Source organism: Myotis brandtii, unplaced genomic scaffold, assembly GCF_000412655.1.
Source record: "Myotis brandtii unplaced genomic scaffold, ASM41265v1 scaffold316, whole genome shotgun sequence".
Classification (NCBI taxonomy): domain Eukaryota; kingdom Metazoa; phylum Chordata; class Mammalia; order Chiroptera; family Vespertilionidae; genus Myotis; species Myotis brandtii.
The window spans coordinates 1,472,655-1,494,888 of record NW_005362116.1 but is presented as its reverse complement, the minus strand read 5'-3'; the positions used below and the strand labels follow the sequence as shown (position 1 = coordinate 1,494,888).

The window sequence follows — 22,234 nt, the reverse complement described above, 5'->3', positions numbered from 1 at the left end:
AAGAGGAACAAATGTAATAATCTGAACAATAAAGATTTAACTAATCAAAAAAAAAAAAAAAAGACAGCTGACTTTTCAGAGGGCTGGACCGGGATTCATACTTGGACGGGTAACTTAACCTCCCTGAGACTCAGTCTTCCCATCTGCAAGTGGGTGAGCAACAGCAATGACAGTGCCTGATGCTTTCTTTCTGGGTCTACTAATATGTCAGTGTCTGTGTGTCTCCCTCTGTGTCTCTCTCTGTATCTCCCTCTGTCTCTCTCCTCTCTCTCTTTCATCCAGTCTTTAAAAAATGCCCTGCGCTGAGGTGGGTAGAGTTATTCTCCCTGAGGCTGAGGGGTTCTGTATCTTGTTTGAAATCACACCACAGCTGAATAGTGGAGCCTGGATGCTAACCCAGGCCGTTTGGCTTGGGAGCCCATCCACGGCTCCACCGACCAGCAGGCGGCCAGGGAGGCCGTGGAGCTGGGGCACCTGGCGGCACCTGCCTGTCGGGCACAGCATGGCGGCGTCCCCGTGGCCCTCTGTTATCCTGGGGAGACAGGCGTGTCTTAGCAGCCCTTATGCTGATACCTGCTGGGGTTGTCCCAGAAAAGAGCAAACAGAAGGAAGCTTCTATGTGAGCTAAAACAGTGTTTCTTACACATAAAACTGAGAGCTCTAGTCTTTAGTGCTCCACCTTCCATTCAACGCAGTAGCCCCAAACTGTACTTAAAAAGCCAGTGCCTTTGGGCACATAGGAATGGTCACTCAGTCACTGGCTAGACTCCGCTCACAAAACGGAGGGAGGAGCAAGAAGGACAAAAGAAGAAAAGACCTTTTGGCCCTTCAATGCACCTGCCTCAGATCCTCTTTGAAAGAAGGGAGTAAACTGGCAAATAAGAAAAGAATAAATCGATCCCTTTGAGACAAGCAGATATTCTGTGGCAGGAGAAAATGGGAGAAGAGATGGGGAAGGAGCATAGGCCCAAGCTGCCAATCGACTGGAGAAAACCAAGGAGATCAGAACAGAGAGTATGAGAACCTGTTGAAATCCAAGAGGACCTTCCGGAAAGGCTGTAAAAGCTGACAGGGCACTGAGCCCCGGTCTTTAAAGTCTGCTTTGTGCAGAACAAACCAGCCCCACCTGCTTCTGGGCACATGTCAGAAGACCTTGACCTGGTCTACTCTTTTCTTGGGGCTCCTCTGCTGCCTGGGAAACCTCCCTACGGTCTCCCTAATGCTAGCCCATCGCCAGCACCCCAACTGGTCCCGAGTCTGCACCCCAATAGAGAGCCCCTCACACCTCTTTGTCTGGGTTCCCAAAAGACTTGGTCCTGCAACTTCCCTCCTTCACTCTGCCTTTAACAGCAGGGAAACCCCACAGGCAAACCCACCCCAGAAAGTCTGTGAAGGACAAGGATGGTCCGCCTCCCTGCACCCAGCACTGGGCCTTGAGTCAAGCAGACCCCGGTGAGGACGCGCCCTCTCGGACTCCACTGCGAGGCTCTGCTTCCAATCTCCATGGAGAAGCCACAGATTTGGAGCTGGAAGACTTTCCCTCTGAGTCCCTCCATGTAGACTTTGATGCTTCCAGTTTCTCTGAGATGTGGGTTAATCCACCTGCCAGAAGATGAAGTCACGGTGTGTTGCCTCTACCTGCGTAGAGGTATGACCCACACGTGACCCGGGAGCGGTTGTTGAGGTAGAGGCCACCCAAGAATTGTTCTACCCCCTGAAGTGAGAGGGGAAAAGGAATCCAATCAGAAATGTAGAAAATCACTCTCCCACTTCCGAACGGTGGAGGAATGCCAGACGGTGGCCCTGGGAGATTATAACATGGAGCTGCCATGCTGCTCAGAGAAGGATGTCTCAAAAGATAAATAAGGAAACCACAGTCATTTTTACTAGAAACCCACCCGAAGTAAGGGAGGCATGGGCTTTAGGCATTTCAGGGGGCACTGAGCAGAGAATATAGCTGAGAGTGGGTGTCCTTTCCCCAAGGTCTACCTGTGCATCCTTCAGGTGGTGAAGATGCAACCTCTGGCCCAAACCCCCGTGACTCATATCACCAATGCAGGCCAGGCTTGAAGAGGGGCCTGGGACAGGCGGTCAAGCCACAGGGACTGACTGGGGCACATCCTCGTCGCTCAGCCCTGGGCCTCTGTCAGGCACCTCCCTCACCTCCAGAGGGTTCCTGAGGCCCAGGAACAGCTGCTTCAAAAAGCATCACGCATGGACCCTGAGGCAATGCCAATGAGAACACAAGCAAGACGCACGGCCACCTGCCTTTGGCCTGAGAGCAGCAAACCTCACTTCTAATCCCATTTCCAGTCTGACCCCTGGAAGCACTGATCTATGTGACCCCAAATGTAGAACATTGCTCATATTTGAGGAAGAGCACCCCATGTCTGTGACACCTGCCCACAAATGACTGGAGTATTATGAAATGGTTTTAGAGGGAACCATTTCTCCTTCCCCAGGGCCACATCACTTGGATGAAAATAACTACTGCCACCCAAGGGCACAGTATGACACTAAATGCAATCTTCAGCAGAGTCAGTGTCGGCACATAAACAGCTTACTCCATGGTCCTCTGCCTCAAACAAGAGTGTGTCAGCCATGCCCACCACAAGCTGAGAGGACCGTCAACTGGAAAGCCATTAGAAACCGACACACAGCTGTGCTGCCTTTTACAGGATAGCTGTGTACCTGAAACATACTTGTAGAGGAGCAGCTTTTGTAAATCAAGTGCTTTTGTTCTTTGGTTTTTAACTCCTAAAAAAGCAACACTTGTCCATGGAAAAACACTTAAACTGAACCGAGGGTGGAATGTAAAACGTAAGTCCTTTAATTTCCTGTATATTCCTAGAGAAATGTTCTGCATATACACCACTTATGAATACCCTTCAAACACGCGCAATGTCCTATGTCTTTTCCTCAGCATCTCGGCCCCTTATTGGTGAGCATCTGAACCTCTCCACCTGAGCACACGGGGCTCCATCTCACTCAGGTCTCCCAGGAAATGCCTGTGCCCTCCGAGATGCTAATGCTGTTCCCTGATAGAGCCCGCCATAATCAGGCAAGTTTGGGCAAGCTGACTCATACACTGCAATGGCTTTCTCTGGAGTACAGACTTGTATTCCCTGAATATCCTGTGTACACAGTGGATCAAGAGTGGCAGATTTTACATAGCATCTCCCTCCCTTATTTCACCCCCAAACAGTCTTTCAAGGATGCTTAGCAACATCCGTGCACTGTGATCTCTCTGCAATAGTCCCCCCTCCCACCCTGCCCCAGTCCTTGGGTATTATTTCCCACCCACCCTTCAGACGGCAGCCAAGCTCATCTTCTTCAAGAACGTGTGCTCTGGCCATGGCCACCCCCACCCCTAGTTCGCCCCTGGCCCAGCTGAGCTGTTCTGGGACACAGCCTGGCAGAACCACAGCCCCCTTTCCTCTGGGTGCACCCAGAGCTTACTGTGCGCTCACTTCCCTGTGCATCCCCACTGGCCTGCGAGCTCCAGGAGCGCATGGCGGTGTCTTCCCATTCATCACACCTTCCTATGCTAGCGTCTGATGTCGGCACATGGAAGATGTTTTGTGAAAATCTATTAGATCAATATATGATGGTGGTGTTGAACCCAGCTCTGTGCCTGTCACCCCAGTCACTATGGTGGAGGAATTCACTTCTAAAGGCACCGAGGCCAGGGAGGCAGAGAGCCGTTTTGCACTGCAAATCATTATTCCCTTGCCTGGTACGCATTCCTGTCTGGCAGGTTTGTAGGATTAAATGTGGAGGTGTCTCACCTCCAACAGAAATATCCCCAACGTGTGAGCAGCTGGTACCCACTGATATTCTGAGGCAGTTTGCTTTACATTTTTAAAAAGATTTTCTGCTGCAACATTTCTTTTGCTCAGGGGAACAGATTGGGAGTGTTTATTAAAAAAAAAGGCTAGTTTTCATTTATGATGGATTTTTACATGCTGAGAAGAAAATAGCACAATTTGACAAAAACAGGACCTTCCATTTGCCACACGAGCAAAGTGTGTGTGTTAATAGGCATGACACAGCTACGTGAACACAGGCACAGCCACAGGGTGGTGGATAAGGGGACATGTAGGACACGGTACAAAGAGGCAGTATGTCCCAGTGATTCTGAAATCAAAGTGTGGGGGGTCATATGCTGACTCACCCATTTCACTGGCTGAGTCATCCTGAGCAAGTCTCTAAGCCTCCGTCTCCTCATCTGTAAAATGGGAATAACAATGGCTCCTACTTCACTGACTTGTGGGAAGGAGTACTGTCTGAGATCATGCTTGTGCCTGCACCTAATAAACACCGCATCAATGTTATCCAAAGGAAGAACACTGACGAGGAAGACATCCGTGGGCTCATGCACAGGGGAGTGCTTCCAAGGAAGAGGGCTGTGTGTTCTAGGTAGAAGATTACGTTAGCTTAGAGCAGGGGAGAGAAGAAAGAGAAGTGGGAAGAAAGACTCCCTTCATGCCCCTGCCATGACTAGTACCAGCGAATTGCTGAGGCCCCAGGACCCCCGAGAGCCCTGCATGCCTGAAAGAAGGAAAGCCGCCCTAGCCAGTTTGGCTCAGTGGATAGAGCGTCAGCCTGCAGACTGTGGGGTCCCGGGTTCTATTCTGGTCAGGGGCATGTACCTTGGTTGCGGGCACATCCCCAGTAGGGGGTGTGCAGGAGGCAGCTGATTGATGTTTCTCTCTCATCGATGTTTCTAACTCTCTATCCCTCTCCCTTCCTCTCTGTAAAAAAAAAAAAAAATCAATAAAATATATTTTTAAAAAGGAAGGAAAGCCAAGAGCGTCATTTGGAAGCCCCACAGCAATTAACTGACGACATCACAGTTCTCAGGAGCCATGTGGCCCAGCGGTAGGACCTGAACACAAGGAGGCTCCCAGGTCTGAGCATGAGGAGCAAAGGGCAGGCGGGTGAGCATCAGCACGCGGCTGCTGCAGAAGGCGCCCACGGCTCCTGACACCCGCAAGCAACTCTGGCTCCACACTGTTTTCTGTGCATTGACTGTCCAGTGGTAAAAGGATTTCCAACATAGAGGAGGAAAAATAATGTCACCTGGTTCAGGGTCACACACACACCCAGGCATAGGTCAGCCACTGTGGGGTATTCACCATCATCACTAACAAAAGTGATGCTTAGTAGGCATTTACCACATACAAGCCACGGTGCTAAAGGCTGAGCGTAGTGTGCTGTTTCACTTAATCCTCACAAACTTCCATGAGGTAGGTGCTATCATAATGTCTGCTTTACAGATGAGCAGGCAGCACAACCTTTGTGGTGGCAAGGGTCAGCATTGAGGCAACGCATATGTCATTGGACCACACGCCCTTGGACGAGCCCCATGGCTGACCTGGTGCAGCCCAGGGAGGGGGCAGAGGAGGCCTGGGGCCACCTGCAGGATCATCTGCTCACCTCCCTGGAGGCCCAGCCCCCATATCCTCAGCAAAGCTGCCCCTTTCTCATTCTCAGGGCCCGGTGGCATCTCATGGCTGGCTGAGTCAGTCCGGGCACAGAGCTTCTAGTCCTACTGTTCCCACTGCCTGCCCAGGCTGCACCACACACTGATGTGATTTCCAGGTGCTGAAGATGGCCCCATCCTTCCCCTTCCCCATCACAGCACAGATCCAAAGCAAGTGTTAAGTGGACTGCTATCTAAGTCATTAAGTACATACTGTAAATCACCTACAAATTCCGGTTCTGTACCATTAATGTGACATTTCACAAATGTAGACACATCAGGAAAACCAACAACAAACAAAAACCCCTGTTATCAATGGTTCCAGCTCTTACATTGCCCCTCACTGCCCCGGCCCCTCCTTGTAGAATGCCCCGGCCTACATTCAGCTCCTATCCAATTGCAAGCCTCCATAATGATTTCTATTATTCTGGAAAAATAGGAAGATATTAAAAATACAAACAAATTAAGAGAACTTGAAGGCAGTATAACTTCATTAAGAATACATCTAAAACGATCGTCTTCAACAGCAAGCACACACACACAAAATCAAATTCAAATAGAAGTAGAATTGACAAACCAACAAGCAGAAATAATGATCCATTTGTGATGACCTATAGTAATATGGGAATCAGATAGTAATGTAACAATGTAAGATTCCTGTACTGATGTAGGATTCAGGTGGTGATGCAGTAATGCAGGATCCAGGTAGTGATGCAGTGATGTAGGACTAAAGTGGTGATGCAGTGATGTAGGATTCAGGTGGTGATGCAGTGATGTAGCATCCAGGTAGTGATGTAGTAATGTGGGATTCAGGTGCTGATGCAGTGATGTAGGACTAAAGTGGTGATGCAGTGATGTAGGATTCAGGTGGTGATGCAGTGATGTAGCATCCAGGTAGTGATGTAGTAATGTGGGATTCAGGTGCTGATGCAGTGATGTAGGATACAGGTGGTGATGCAGTGATGTAGGATTCAGGTAGTGATGTAGTAATGTGAGATTCAGGTGCTGATGCAGTGTGTAGGATTCTGTTAGTGATGTAGTAATGTAGGATTCAGGTGGTGATGCAATAATGTAGGATCCAGGTGGTATTATAGTAGTGCAGGTTCAAGGTAGGAAGGTAGCAATATGAAATTCAGCTCAACAAACATCGGTGGAAACACTTCTATTCCAGCCATTCTGCCAGGTTCCCAAGGGGATGAGAAAAGCACAGCCTCTGTCTCCAAGGAAAATGATCCCCCTGCTTTCCAGGGAAAGTGAAGCCACTGCTCTGTGGGGACACCCATGAGGGGGCTGAGACCACAGGGAGGGACAAGGTCTCTGTGGAGAAGCTGGGCTCTCAAGACAGGGGGAGTCTGGTCAGGGGAGCAGGGAGAGCAGGCTGGGGTGGAGGGAGGAGCGCAAGGGAAGGCCATTGAGAGTTGGAGTCCCGGGATCTGGTATGAAGGGGGAGGAGATGGCTGGCCAGTGAAAGAGGGCGGTGAACTGGCATCGTTTGTGAGAGTGTTTATACCTCACCCTGCAAAACGCTGACGAGAGGCTGAGTCTTGGGCAGGGCCAGGTCAGGAACCCACCTGGAGAGTCGAGAGATGGAAACTGGTTTGGCTTGAGGAGATGATGTGTGTCAATCGAGCACCTCCTCGTGCCAGGCTCTGTGCTGGGTGCTCAAAATAACACTTCACACCTTACAGAGGGGGAAACTGGGGCTCAGAGAGTGGAACGTTTTTCTCTGGTCTACCAGGCTGGTACTCAGAGAATTGTGATCCATGCCCAGGCCTGCTACACTCCAAAGACTCGCTGATGCTTCTGGAAAACCGGGAAACAGACCTGATGGAGACGATGGGCACTGCGGGGGTCAGGCCTGAGTGGATGGGCCAGAGCAACACCGAAGTGCTTCCCAGAGGCTCAGGGGGAGGTGCAACTCTTCCCACTCGATTGTTAGGGAGCCATTCACTGAAGTCATGCATTTGAGGTTTACCCCATTTTATGTCTGGACCCCACTCTAGACCACTAGCTGTGGAAGGTTTGTCTTGTAATTCTTTCACAGCAGCTGGGGAAGATGGTGTCCCTGCTGCTGCCTATAACACATGGGGTAGTAGTAAATCAGACACTGCTCTTGGTAAGCAATCGACTCCTTGATTCATTGATTGACTGATTGATTGTTTCATTCATTCATTCATTCATTCATTCAACAAATGCACCTTCTGGGCTAAACACAAGCCCAAGCATAGGGCTAAGGAGCCACATGGCATCCCTCTTCCACTAACACCACTCCTGAGGAAGTATGGACACAAGCCTGTGCACGGACACATACACCACTATGAAGACCTGTGCTGGGCTCATGTGTGTGCACATGCAACGCAAGTGTGAAGGACTGGCAAAGGAGCTTGAACTCAGCTGCTCAAACTGTGACTTTTTAAGCAGATAAAGTTATTCTGTGACACAAAAATATAATTTTCAAACTGTAAGAGAAAAATGATGACTATTTGGGGATGACAGCTGTGGAGTCCCTTCAGTGGCATTACCCTGTGTGTGTCTCACCTGGTCCTGCTCTCCTCACACTGGCGGGCCAGGCTGGGAAAGTTCCCCTGGCCCAGGTGAGGCCTGCAGGTGCCGGAGGGCCCTGCGCTGGGAGGGTTCTAGCATCTTCCTCTAGGGCCAGAGCAGGGTGTCAGGCCTGATCCCCATTTATGGCCATAGCACCATCACGTTCAGTGAGTGAAGGGAGACAGACGTGAAAGCATGATTCAAGCCACCTCCAAATGGTCCAGTTCAGCATTCCAGGAGAAAACAAACTATTCAGAGCCTGAATCTTTCTCTTTCTCTCTCTCTCTCTCTCTCTCTCTCTCTCTCTCTCTCTCCCTCTCTCTCTCTCCACACACACACACACGCACACACACACACACAGGCAAGGGGAAGAAAAAGAAACTTAAACACAGCATTTTTAAAGGTCCATGAGCCTTCTTACACGTCAAACAACTCTTAGAAAACATTTTAATGATTTCCGTGTAAACGAATCAGAAACATATGGATTAAATTCCCCTTAAAATATACACATGTAATTAAGGGGAAAAGTGCTTGGCAAAATGCACTTTGCATTTTATCAAACCCAACATTTGAAAAATAGGTTGAGACATCTGACAAATCCACACAGAGCGATCCTGCCCATCCTGATGGCAGCGCACTCTGCTCCCACAGGACCCAAGTCCACCTCCCAGCAGCGAGCTCTGCGCCCACAGGGCCCAGGTCCACCTCCCAGCAGTGAGCTCTGCGCCCACAGGGCCCAGGTCCACCTCCCAGCAGTGAGCTCTGCGCCCACAGGGCCCAAGTCCACTTCATAGACCGCTGCCCTTGCCTGGGCTTTTAGAAGAACCTATTGGACTGTAATAGACAGAACGATTCCTCTGTGATGGTGGTGATGAGTGTCCCTTTCCCTGAACCTGTTTTCATTTTCAGGGGCTGGGCCTCCACACACAGCCCAGTCTTGTCTGACTAGGTTCCCTGACAAGAAAATAAAGGGATGGCTCAGGCCAGTGGTCGGCAAACTCATTAATCAACAGAGCCAAATATCAACAGTACGATTGAAATTTCTTTTTAGAGCCAAATTTTTTAAACTTAAACTATATAGTTAGGTACACTGTTATTAAGTTAATTAGGGCACTCCTAAGGCTTAGGAAGAGCCACACTCAAGGGGCCAAAGAGCTGCATATGGCTCGCTAGCTGCACCATGGGCCTAGGCTGTATCCCTAGGCAATTCACACCTCCCCTATGCCTGCCGGGCAGGCCACCTGTCCCCCTGCCTTCCTTTACTGCTGGAGGAGGGGGAATCAAGATGTAGAGTTATTTCAGGTGTCTTTTCTTCATACATATCAAAACAAAGTGTTTTAATTTGCACTCTTCTTTCCTTCACTCACCTTGCAATAAATATTTATTGAGCCCCTGCTATGTGCTAAGTACCATGCTGAGGCTGAGAAATCATCAGAAAACAAAACAGATAAGGTTCCTGCCCTCAGGGAGCTAATATTCTCAATGGAGGTTGCTCTCTGGGGCCCTGCCCGAGAGCCCTCACCTTAGTCATCCAACAGGCCAGGCACCATTCCTCTCCCCCGGGTTTTCTCATTCTGTGTCCTGGATTCCTTCCCTCCCTTCTGTCCTCTCCTTCAGTGTGGATGGGACCAGCGCACACCTGTTCCAGCACACACCTGTTCTCAGGAAAGCTGCCAATCAGATGGTACCAGGCCCCAACGCTTCCATGATCTTCTGATGGCTCTCACAGCCTGTCACCACCTGGCCAGCCCTCCCGGGCTCCATAGTTACCTTTCTGACTCCCATAGAGGGGCGGCCGCTCCTGCTACAGCCACTGGGGGCCAGCCCATCCTTACTCCCTCCACAGCCTCCCCGACACCCCACTTCCTCACTCTCAGAGTCCCTGCCCCACACTCGCCCACCTGGATACCTGCTCATAGTTTAGTCTTTCTGTGGGACACACTTCACTACCAATGACTCCCGCCTGCCTGTCTCCTCCTCTCTTCATCTCAGGGAGGCCAGGACCAGGTCAGTGCCGCACTCTGCCTTCGCAACTCCTGTCACGCTGGTCATACCTTGCTCAGTACCTGTCTTCCCCGACCGCTCGGGGCAGGGCCCATGTCTGTCCTAGTCATGGATAGATCTCTAGAGCTTGGCACAGACAATGTCTGATGAATGAATGAAGGATGGAAAGCACAAACGAAGGAACAGATGACATATTGCACTGAGACAACATTTAGTTTGCTCTCTCTGCTCTCTCCCCCTTTCTCTCCCAGGCCGGTAGTCAGAGCCTCTATAGTTCTTGCTCCCTGGATGTTTGCAGGGTTGACATGTGCAAGCTACATAAGTCAGAAGCTCTCCCCAGCGAGTGTGGGCATCTCAACTCAGTGCAGTTATTGGGCGGGGAGCCGTGGTATGCAAAGGAGAGGAGGCAGAGGGCAGCCAGAGACATGACACTGGAGATGGACCTGGGGTCTCACTAGAGCGGAGCCTGTCCCCACCTCCTAACAGTGCTGGGAACGTTTATGCTTCAGAAGGAAGGCAGGCAATGGACCTGCAGGGGTGAAACCTAAGGCCTGGGGTCTCAGCCTGTGCAAATCTTCCCAGTCCCCAAGGTGACCTGAGAGTAGCCGAGGGGATCCTGAGGGACCAGGTGCCTATTCTCTCGGACCTCACGCCCAGAGAGGCAGCCGAGTAAGTGGGACTTGTCACCAGAAAGTTGAGGTCCAGCTTGGCGCAGCGCTTCCCACGCATAGCAGCTCCCAAGCAAGTCCCAAACCACGTGCACCCCCGGGGTCCAAGCTGCCCCATGGGTGAGCATGACCCGGCATTGGTTCCTTTGTGGGGAGTAAGATTCCTAACCCAGGAGCATCACAGCCAGGGACCAAGCTCTGAGCATGTGTGTTGAGTACATGTCATCAAAAACTGGATCGGAGCTGGAGGGTCCTCTAAACATAAAATACATCTCTGCAGCTTGAAAAGAAAAAAGACGGTTTGGGGCTGGTTTGAATTAGGTAGAATGGAGACAGGAATTTTCCTGAAGCCCCTCCCCTGGGCAGCTCCGCGCTGCCTAGCAGACTAGACAAGGGATAGAGCCTGACTGAACCCACCGCCGGGGACCAGCGAGTCTGGGTTGGGACGGTAGGCAGACCCCACAGCGCTGCTGAGAATGACTTTAAACATCATCACCTACCTCCACAGCTCAAGTGAAGCTCCCACAGGGCTCAAGTCCGCCTCATAGACCACTGCCCTTGCCTGGGCTTTTAGAATTCGCCTGGTGAGACTCAGAGCCACCACCACAGCCTGTGTGATCAGTGGCAGTGCTGGTCCCTCATGTGCTGTTGCCCCCGAAAGGTGCAATTATGCCTTTAAAGCTTACGGTGCAATTAAATCTCTCTCCATAATGGTGCTAATGGCTCCAGCAACCTTGAAGCAGCTGTCATATTTTAAAAGATCGTTCTGAATTGTTTTATATCTGAAATTGCTCTGTAAAATCTTGTTAATTTTTCATCTTCAGTTGAGTGTGTATTTAATGCTGAGAGGATGGCTTTCTTCCAAGCACGATGCACAAAGGGGCCTTCCTTCCTCGCTGACAAGACCGTCCTAGAGGACTCAACCCTACCAGAGACGTGAGCTCAGCCCCTCAGGCTCAGGTGCTCAGGAATCTGCTCTCTAAGGAAGAGTCCAAACTGAAGATTAGGTCACGTGGCCCAGTCCAGAGCCCAGCAGAGGTGGTTCAGACTGACATCACTTTCTCCAGGAGGAAGAGAGAAAATGGTAAATGTGTGGCTGCCACATGAGCAAGTGGCAGGGCCCCTCCTTAGCACTGCCACTGTCCCTGGCTTTCCATAAAGGTGACCGCTAACTAATGATCTCATTACCTATTTGTTCCCCAAGTAAAGTGTGAACCCCTCAGGAGAGGGGCTGTGTCTGCTTCACCATGTGGTGCCCCAAAACCATGGGAATAATTCACGAATGGAGTCCTGCCTCCACTGAGGATTAAGGATGGGTAACATGTTAACAAGGAAAGGAAGACATCAGGTATCCAGCCACAAAGCACAGGCACGAGAGGCATGCTTCAGAGACAGTGAGGAGGAGGTTCTTTAATCACTGACCAGCCTTTGTAAACAGGGACCTAGAGCAATTTAGAAATGCAACTCATGGTCATGTTGTTTCCCAATAACAGCGATGGCAGCTAAGATGACTGAGCACTTTCATGAGTCGCTGTTGTGCGAAGGCTGCACCCACATCGTTTTACAGCCTCACGATGGCCCTCTGAGGGAGCTAGCACCCTCATCCCGGAGGGAAACTGAGGCTCAGGATCCAGCGAGGGGAGGAGCAGGAACCAAACCCACAGCCTTCTCTGGACCACCATGCGACTGTAGGTGGTACGGAGCTGGGTGGGTGATGGGCACTGGCCCCTGATATTTTTGAAACCACAATGGTAGGCAGCAGGGCGGAATTTTACTTTGAAGATGCCATCATTTTCTGAAGTATTTTTCTGAGGGAATGGCTCTTTGTTTAGGAGCCTCCCAGGTGTGACAAAGCAGAGCAAAATCCAACTCAGTGATGGTGATGATGACAAGGGCAACATCATTAACATAAGCTTTTATTCACACCCTCTGTTAAGTCCTCACAGCCACCCCATGAGGTAGACACAGTTATTATCCACATTCTACGGAAGAGGAAACTAAGGTCTCAGGGGAGAAGGTGGTGCACTCAAGGTCACAGCCATTCAGAGGGGAAACCCAGGGTCTAACCAGAGTCCATCTGCTGCCAGAGCCCAGTCCTTGGCCATGATAATCCCAACCCCAATGGGCATATAGGGACTTGGGGACAACATCCCTAGACCCTTATGTGAAGGCTGGATTTGAGGGCCACAAACCTGAAAACAGGGAGCCCCTTAGGTCCCTGCTGCTTTGTACTCTAAGAAAGACCACAGCTGACTCTGTTGCAACCCCAGGCGTTCCTGAACACTTAACTACCATTACAAGGAACAGAGGAAGGGAAGAGAGAGACTCCACCACAGGTCAGGGAGTGACCTCCTACAGGTCCAATCCGGACACTGTTTTTTGTAGGTGAATGTTTTACTGAAACACAGCCACATCCACTGACTTACCTGTCGCCAAGGCTGCGTTTGTGCCAGCACAGCAGAGTTGAGTAGCTGTGAGCAGGCTAGATGTCCCTCAAGGCTAGAGATATTTACTATCGGGCCCTTTACAGAAGCAAGTTTGCCAACCCTGGACTGGCTGTCAGAGAGCTCCTGCAAACAGCATGGGGAAGTAGCAAGCCAGAGTCTCCAGACAGATCAAGCACACACTGCACCTATCCACGCTGACATACCCAGAGTATAATTGTGGTTTTCAAAATAACATAATGTCCCAAACCGGCCAGCCCCGCACCTCACCACCTCCTCTCCGCCCTGAGGCTTACCTTTGTTGTACATGTTCGTTGGCACCTGGACATCACTGAGACTGATGTTCACAGGCAGATTATTGAAATGGTCATTTGGGGCCAAGATGAATTCCTTCCCCAGCTCCAAAAAGTTCCCGTCTTTGTCCCTTTCATTGATCAGCACAGCATTGAAGTATTCATACTGAAAGAGAAGGCCAGGAAACGTTACAGGTGGCTCAGGCAGGGGGCTGTGGTCTCAGGCAGACCTGGGCTTAAGCCGCGGGCCATCCTCACACTGTGGATCCTGCCCTGGTCACGTGGTCCCTTTTACTCTTCCGTATCCTGTATGGCAGCTTTCACAGGGGTGTGATAGTGGTATGTAAATGCTTCTCAATATCATACAATATTCTTGGGGGAAAAATGGAAGGAGCTGCACAGTACTTCCTTTTGCATATATAGAGAAAACTGTCCTAAAACCATTTTAATTTTTGAAAATTTGAAGACAGACCCTACACAGCCTACATTTCAGTTGAAGGTGACTGGAAAGAATAAAAAATAACAAGTAAACAGGTAATATGTCAGAAAAAGAAAAATAATAAAGCAGGGCCAGGGGAAAGCAGCAGGGAAGGGCTATGCTTTTATATAAAAGGCTCAGAGGAGGTCTCACTGCTCCAGGGACTCGCACACATGCTGAATGAAGGGAGGAAGGGAGCTGTGTGGGCAACAGCACAGACCGAGGGGACAGCAGGGCAAAGGCCCTCAAGATGCAAGTGTGCAGACACGTTTTAAAAATGGCTGTATCCTCATATCATCATCGTCATCATAATCATCATCATGGAATCTATGTATATAAAAGGCTAATATGCAAAGTGTCCCCTCGGGAGTTCGACCGGGAGACTGGGAGTTCCATCGCTCACTATGACGTGCGTTGACCACCAAGGGGCGGCGAGGAATGAAGGAAGGACCCGGCTGGCAGCCAGAAGCCAGGGAAGGGAGGCTCTGGCCGGCAGCCAGCAGCGGGGAAGGTAGGCCCCAGCCAGCAGCCAGAAGGAAAGCCCTGGCCAGCAGCCGGAAGGCCCCAATTGGCCCTGATTGCTGGCCAGGCCTAGGAACCCTACCTGTGCACGAATTTCATGCACTGGGGCTCTAGTGTATGTATGTGTGTGTGTTTTTTTTTTACAGTATTCTAAGTGCTTTTGATGGGTTAATTCTCCTTTCATGTGCTGATGTTCCTAACAACTCAATGAAAAAGATCTTATGAGTATTCCCACTTCACAGATGAGGAAACTAAGATATAGAGAATTCAGGTTCCCTGTCAAAGATTAATGTACAGCTGACAAGCAGAGTCAGGGTTCACACATAGGCAGTCTATTTCCACAGCATGTGCTCTTATCTACATGATTGCAAGATGGCAGATGGCAGTGTGGATGGAATGATCAGACTGGGGATTTAAAGCAACTGTGATTAATAAGCTCAGGACACTAATGGAAAAATATAGAAAACAGGTAAGAACAAGTGGATAATGTAAGCAGAGAGATGAATGTTCTAAGAAAGAATCAAAAGGAAACCCTAGTAACCAAAAACACTATAACAGAATGAAGAATGCCTCTGCTGGCTCATCAGCAGACCGAACACTGCTGAGGATATAATCAATGAACCAAAAAATAGCTCAATAGAAACTTTCCAAACTGAAAAGCAAAGAGTAAAAAATGGAGAGAAATAAAAGACACAGATCATTCAAGAACGTGGGACAATTACAAAAGGTGAAACGTGTAATAGGAATACCAGAAGGAAGAGAGAGTAAGAAACAGAAGAAATTTTTGACATAATAATGGCTGAAATTTTTCTAAAATTATGACAAACACCAAACCACAGATCCAAGAAACTCAGAGAGCACCAAGCATATGACTTAAAAAAAAAATCTATACCTAGTCATATCATATTCAAACAGCAAAAAAGTCAAAGAAAATATTAAAAGAAGCCAGGAAGTGAGGTTTTAAATATGTTTTTATTGATTTTTAGAGAGAAAGAAAGGGAGAGAGAGATAAAAACATCCATGAGAGAGGACATCAATATCTATCGGCTGCCTCCTGCATGCCCCCTGTTGAAGATCAAGCCCACAATAGGGGCATGTGCCCTGACCAGGAATTGAACCAGTGACCCCTTGGTGCATGGGTCTACTACACTCAACCACTGAGCCACACCGGCAGGGCACAATAACTTTTTAAAAAAATATATTTTATTGATTTTTTACAGTGAAGAAGGGAGAGGGATAGAGAGTCAGAAACATCGATGAGAGATCAATCAGCTGCCTCCTGCACGCCCCCCAGTGGGGATGTGCCCGCAACCAAGATACATGCCCCTGACCGGAATCGAACCTGGGACCCTTCAGTCCGCAGGCCAATGCTCTATCCACTGAGCCAAACTGGTTCGGCTCAATAAGTTTTAAATGACTGAAATCCACATAGTATTGTCCCTGATAAGAATAGGATAATTTTAGAAATTAATATATGATAATGATATAAAACTATCAATGATATCTAAGAAAAGTTTGTGCCTAGAAAAACCTTAAAGATTTGGAAATTAAACAGCACAGTGCTTAATAATACATGTGTCAAGAAAGAAAATTACATGGAAAATATTTTTAAAGAATGATAATGAAAAGTGTCAATATGTGTAAGATGTAGCTAAAACAGACTACCAAAAAATTATAGATTTAAAAGCTTATGGAAAAGAAGCAAATTTTAAGATGAATAGTTGAAGATAAAAAAGAATGAAATTCAATGTTAAAAGAATAATAAAATAATAGAGATAAAAGCAGAAAGCAATAAAACAAAAAGCAAATAACAGCAGGGGGAAATCAATAATATTAAAGTTGGTTCTTTAAAATAGTTAATAAAATTATAAAACCCTAGCTAGATGGATGAATTAAAAAAAAGAAAGCACAGAATACTAGTATCAGGAATGAAAGAGGAAACATTATTATATATCCTAGAGACAATGAAAAGATAAGGGGTTATTACAAACAACTTTATGCCGATATTTGATAACTTGAGTTAAATGTCAAATTTCTTTTAAAAATAGAAATTACCAAAATTCTCAAAAGAAGATATGCCTGGCCCTACAAACACAAAGTAACTGAGTTCACGATTAATAGCCATGCTAAAACAAATAACTCCAGGTTCAGATGCCTTAAATTATGAATTACATCAAATATGTAAGAAATAAACACAAACCCTCTTATAAAATTAGAGGAGGGAATATGTCTCAACTTATTTAATGAAGGAAGCACAACCCTGATGCCAAAATCAAACAAGAAAATTTTTAAAAAATTATACACTAATATCCCTCATTAACCTAGATGTAAAAATCTTAACAAAATATTGAATCAAATTCATCTATACTTAAAAAGATGACCAACTTGTGTTTATCCCAAGAATTCAAGGTTGGTTTCGCATTTGAAAATATCAGCACAGTTTTTACCACATTAACAGAATAAAGAAAAAAAATCACATGACCAAATAAATGCAGAAAAATTCATTTGAAAGAATTCAACTTTCGTTTATCAAATAACTCTCAGGAAATTAGAAATAGGATAAAATGTCCTCAACCTGATGAAGAGCATTTATGAAAAACCTACAGCTAAAATTATATACATGATGAAGCACTCAATATGTTTCCTCTAAGATCAGGAACATGGCAAAGATGCCGGATCATTTCTATTCAACATCATACTAGTGGTCCTGGCAAATTCAGTAAAACAAACAAATAAGTGGTCATAGGGATTGAAAAGGAAATACTCTATTTATATACAGCATGATTACCTATGTTGCAAAACCTGAGGAATCCACAAAATCTACTATAACTAGTGAGTTTAGCAAAATCATGGGATACAAGATCAATATATAAAAATCAGTAAATACTAGTATACTAACAAAGAACAACTGAAATTAAAATTGAAAGAAGTAACATTTACAGTAGTATAAAAAAGATGAAATACTTATGTATTCCTTTTATAAAACGCATATATAATGCCTGTATGCTGAAAACTACAATACAGGGTAGGGCAAAAGTAGATTCACAGATGTGAGTACATGCAACACAAAGTTTATTCTTACATTATTATTTATTAACTAGAGGCCCAGTACACAGATTCCTGCACCAGTGGGGTCCCTCAGCCTGGCCTGCACCTTCTCGCAATCCGGGACCCCTCAGGGGATGTTGGACTTCTGGTTTCGGCCTGATCTCTGCAGAGCAGGCCAAGGGACCCCACTGGTGCAAGAATCCCTGCACCAGGCCTCTAGTATGCATATAAGATCTTTGGTGAATCTCTTCCTGCCCTCCCCCTATCCCCTTCCCTCTGAGATTCATCAGTCTGTTCCATGGTTCTATGCCTGTGCATTGAGCATCTGCCCCCTGGTGGTCAGTGCACATCATAGCTACTGGTCAAATGGTCGAACGGTCAAATGGTCGAATGGTCAAACAGTCGCTTAGGCATATATATATATATACACATATACATACATATATATATATATATAATGGTATTATTTTTCCATTCAAACATCTGTAAACCTATGTTTTCCCCACTCTGTTTATTGCTGTGAGAAATTTTAAAAGGTTTAAATAAATACAGAGAGATAGCTTGCTTAAGGATTAGAAAATTCAGTATTAAGGTGCTAATTCTTCTGAAATTGATCTATAAATTCAACAAAATCACAATCAAAATCTCAACAGGCTTTTTCTAGGAATTGCCAAGTGTATTTCAAGTTTTACATGGAAGTAAAAGGGATCTACAATATTGAAAACAATTTTGATAAAGAAGAACCAAGTCCAAGGAGTCACATTTCCTGATTTTAAGTTTTACTATAAACCTAATTAAGTAAAAACAGTATGGTATTGGCCTTAGAAGAAACAAACAGATCAATGGAACAGAGTCCAAAAATAAAGCCACAAATATAGTCAATTGGTTTTTTTCCTTGTTTTTAATATTAAACAATGGTTTACTTCTTTATTTTCAGAAGATAATTGTAACCATTACTGTTGTCTGGAAAGAGTCATTGTCAGGCTTTCTTTTTCCTCTTATCATCATGAAGCAACATTTTCCATAATATGCGTTTTAACTCATCATTTGTGATGACTGATTTTGCCTTTCCTGCTGTGTAACTCAGAAACCTAATTTTATTTTTTATTGAGTTTATTGGGGTGACATTAGTTATAAAATTACATAGGTTTCAGGTATTTCAGGTATACAATTCTAAAACACATCATCTGTATATTGTATTGTGTGTTCACCACCCCAAGTCAAGTGTCCTTCCATCATCATTTTATGGCCCTTTTTACCCTCTTCTTCCTCCCCAAGCCACCCTTTCCCTCTGGTAATCACCACACGGTTGTCTGTGTCTATGATTTTGCTTAATAACGTTTTTCACCCAGATTCCCAGCTCTCCTCCCCACGACAGCTATCAGTCTGTTAGTCTGTTTCCTGTATCTATGAGTCTGTTTCTATTTTGTTTATTAGTTTGTTTTGTTCATTAGATTCCACATGTAAGTGAAATCATATGGTACTTGTCTTTCTTTGACTGGCATATTTCACTTAGTCTAATACTCTCCAGATCAATCCACACTGTCATAAAGGAGAAGATTTCCTTCTTTTTTACAGCCAAGTAATGTTCCATTGTATAAATGTACCACAGCTTTTTTGTTTGGGCTGTTTTCAGATCTTGGCTATTGAAAAAAAACACTGCAATCTTCACAGGGGTTCATACATTCTTTCAAATCAATGTTTTGGATTTGTTCAGATATAGTCCCAGAAGTGGAATCGCTCTGTCATAAGGCAGTTTCATTTTTAGTTATTTTGAGGTAACTCCATACTGCTTTCCACAGAAGCTGAATTAATCTATATTCCCACCAACAGTGTATGAGGGTTCCCTTTTCTCCACATCCTTGCCAATACTTTGTGTTTGTTGATTTATTGATGATAGCCATTCTGACAGGTGTGAGGTGATATCTCATTATGGTTTTAATTTGCATTTCCCTGATGATTAGTGACAGCAATTTTTCATGGTCTATTGGCCATCTGTATGTCCTCTTTGGAGAAGTGTCTATTCAGGTATAAATTGTTCATACTAACCCTATCAGATGTATCTCCCATTTAGTGGGTTGTTTTTTCACTTTGTTGATGGTTCCCTTTGCTGTCCAAAAATATTTTAGTTTGTAGTCCCATTTGTTTAACTTTTCTTTTGTTTTCCTTGCCCAAGGTTATATGTCAGGGGAAAAAATTCTACAAGAGATGTTGGAGATTTTATTGCCTCTGTCTTCTTCTAGGACTTTTATGATATTGAGTCTTACAGTAAAGTCTTTGATCCATTTTGAGATTATTCTTGTGTATGGTGTAAGAAGGTGGTCTTGTTTCATTTTTTTGTTCATTTCTGTCCAATTTCCCCAGCACCATTTATTGAATAGACTATCTTTACCCTATTGTATGTTCCTGCATCTTTTGTTGAATATTAATTGACCATAAAGGCATGGGTTTATTTCTGGGCTCTCTACTCTGTTCCATTATTCTGTATGTCTGTTTTTATGCCAGTACCATGCTATTTTTATTCCTATGGCCTTGTAGTATTTAATATCCAGTATTTGATAACAGTGATTCCTTCAACTTTGTTCTGTCTTGTTATTGCTGTGGCTATTCGGGGTCTTTTGTTGTTCCATATAAATTTTTGGAATATTGATTCTAGTTCTGTGAAATATACCATTAGTATCTTGATAGAAATTGCATTGAATCTATACATTGATTTGGGTAGTATGAACATTATCATGATACTAGAGGCCCGGTACACAAAATTCTTGAACTTGGGGGTGGGGGGATACCTCAACCCAATTGCGAGATGGTGCAGGCCAGGCCAAGGGACCCCACTGGTGCACGATCGGGGCTGGGGAGGGACGGGAGGTTGGCCAGTCGGGGCGGGACTGCGGGAGGGCTCCAGGGTGTGTCCGGCCCAACTCACTCAGTCCCAATCGCCCGGACCCCAGCAGCAAACTAACCTACCAGTCAGAGCATCTGCCCCCTGGTGGTCAGTGCACATCATAATGAGCCGTTGAGTGGCCTTAGCATATCATTAGCATATTATGCTTTGTTTGAAAAGAAGACCGGATGACCGGACACTTAGCATATTAGGCTTTTATTATATAGGATTAGTTATATCTGTCCATGAAGATGATATATGCTTCCACTTATTTGTATCTTATTCTGTTTCTTTTTTCAGTTCTTATAATTATCCAAGTACAGGTATTTTACATCCATGGTTAAGTTTATTCCTTTTTTTTATGCAATTGCAAATGGGATTGTTTTGTTAGTTTCCCTTTCTGATAGTTCATTATTGCTGTATAAAAATGCAACTGATTTATGAATATTTGTTTTGTACTCTGCTACTTTACGAAATTAATTTTTCATTTTTTTCTTGTATTTGATTTCTAGTTTCATACAATTGTGGTCAGAGAAGATACATGATATGATTTCAATCTTCTTAAATTTATTGAGACTTGTTTTGTGTCCTAACATGTGGTCTATCTTAGAAAATGTTCCATGTGTATTTGAAAAGAATATTTCTTCTGCTGATTTGGGGTAAAATACTCTGAAGATATAAGTTAAAGCCATCTAAACTAATGTGCCATTTAAGGCCACTATTTCCTGGTGATTTTCTGTCTGGAAGATCTATCCATTGATGTCAAAATATGCATGGATCTCAAAAACTTTGTAAGTGAATGAAGCCAGAATCACAAGAGTTCATGTGTGCAATCCCATTTTTATATGAAGTTCTAGCAAAAGGCAATAGTGGCAGCACCCAAGGATTGCTTTTGGGAGGGGGGCTACTGGAAAGGAACACAAGAGAACGTCCTGGGATGCTGGACACGTTCTATGTCTTCATGGGGTGTGGGCTACTCAAGAGTATTCATTTGTCAGTACTCACTGACTTGTCTGCAAAAGAACTTGCATTTTATTACATAGAAATGTATGCCTCAATAAGAAAATTAATCATAAAAGACCTTTCACTTTTTGAACAATTCTTAATTCAAAAACTGTACAGAAACAAAACTCAGTTTAACAAATTCCACTCCCAGCCATATTATGATTTACTGTGATATGACACCCAGAAACAAAAGAAACCACACCTTCCTGCTAAAACAACAACCAGGGAGCACCTGACCAGCAGAAACACCTTGACTGGCCCATGAACTGCCCACACCAAGGGGGAGGCCCTCCTTCTAACGGGATCTGCTTTCTAGGTAACATGTCAGCAGGGTTTCCTCCCACAGCTCCATGCTGGGTAAGGTCTTAATCTTCCACAGACCCAAGTGCTTCCCAGAATATTATCAACACTTTTTAAAACCCAAACCCTCAATGCCATTGTTTCATTATAACTGGATGTTGAATTAACAAAACAAAGCCTCGGCCTGCATGGTAAAGGCCAATGCAATCATGGTTCACGCACAGGCCCTCCGGAGGCCAGGCCGTTGAATGGAATCATCTGCACAGCCCAGAATGCAAATGAAGGCAGGATGGAAAGGCAAGCAGGCTTTTGCTCAGTGGCGCTCATCATTTCCCGCAGGCGACTGTGTATTCTGCTTCTCCTCCCAAATCCATTTGTCCTTATTGACTTGGAAAAGGCTGACTTGGTGCAAACAAGAAGAATCATTCCTCAGCCCTTGGAATTCATTGCTATCATTATGAGGCTCAGGAGCTTTGTCCACATGATCGAGAAAAGATATGCTTAGTTCAAGTCACCTCAGTGTTTCTGAATCCCATGGAGTAAGAGCAAATCAATGTTG

General features: G+C 45.7%; 1 protein-coding gene across 1 annotated transcript in view; it reads right to left on the bottom strand.

Moving 5' to 3' along the window:
• The window catches only part of LOC102261892 (voltage-dependent calcium channel subunit alpha-2/delta-3-like), a gene marked incomplete at its 3' end in the record, with an annotated part of 535,527 nt that overhangs the window by 100,531 nt on the left and 412,762 nt on the right, over nucleotides 1-22,234 (bottom strand). Inside the window, exon 6 of the mRNA XM_005870310.2 lies at nucleotides 13,442-13,604. Coding sequence (XP_005870372.2) covers nucleotides 13,442-13,604 — 163 coding nt within the window. The remainder of the gene's footprint in view (nucleotides 1-13,441; nucleotides 13,605-22,234) is intronic.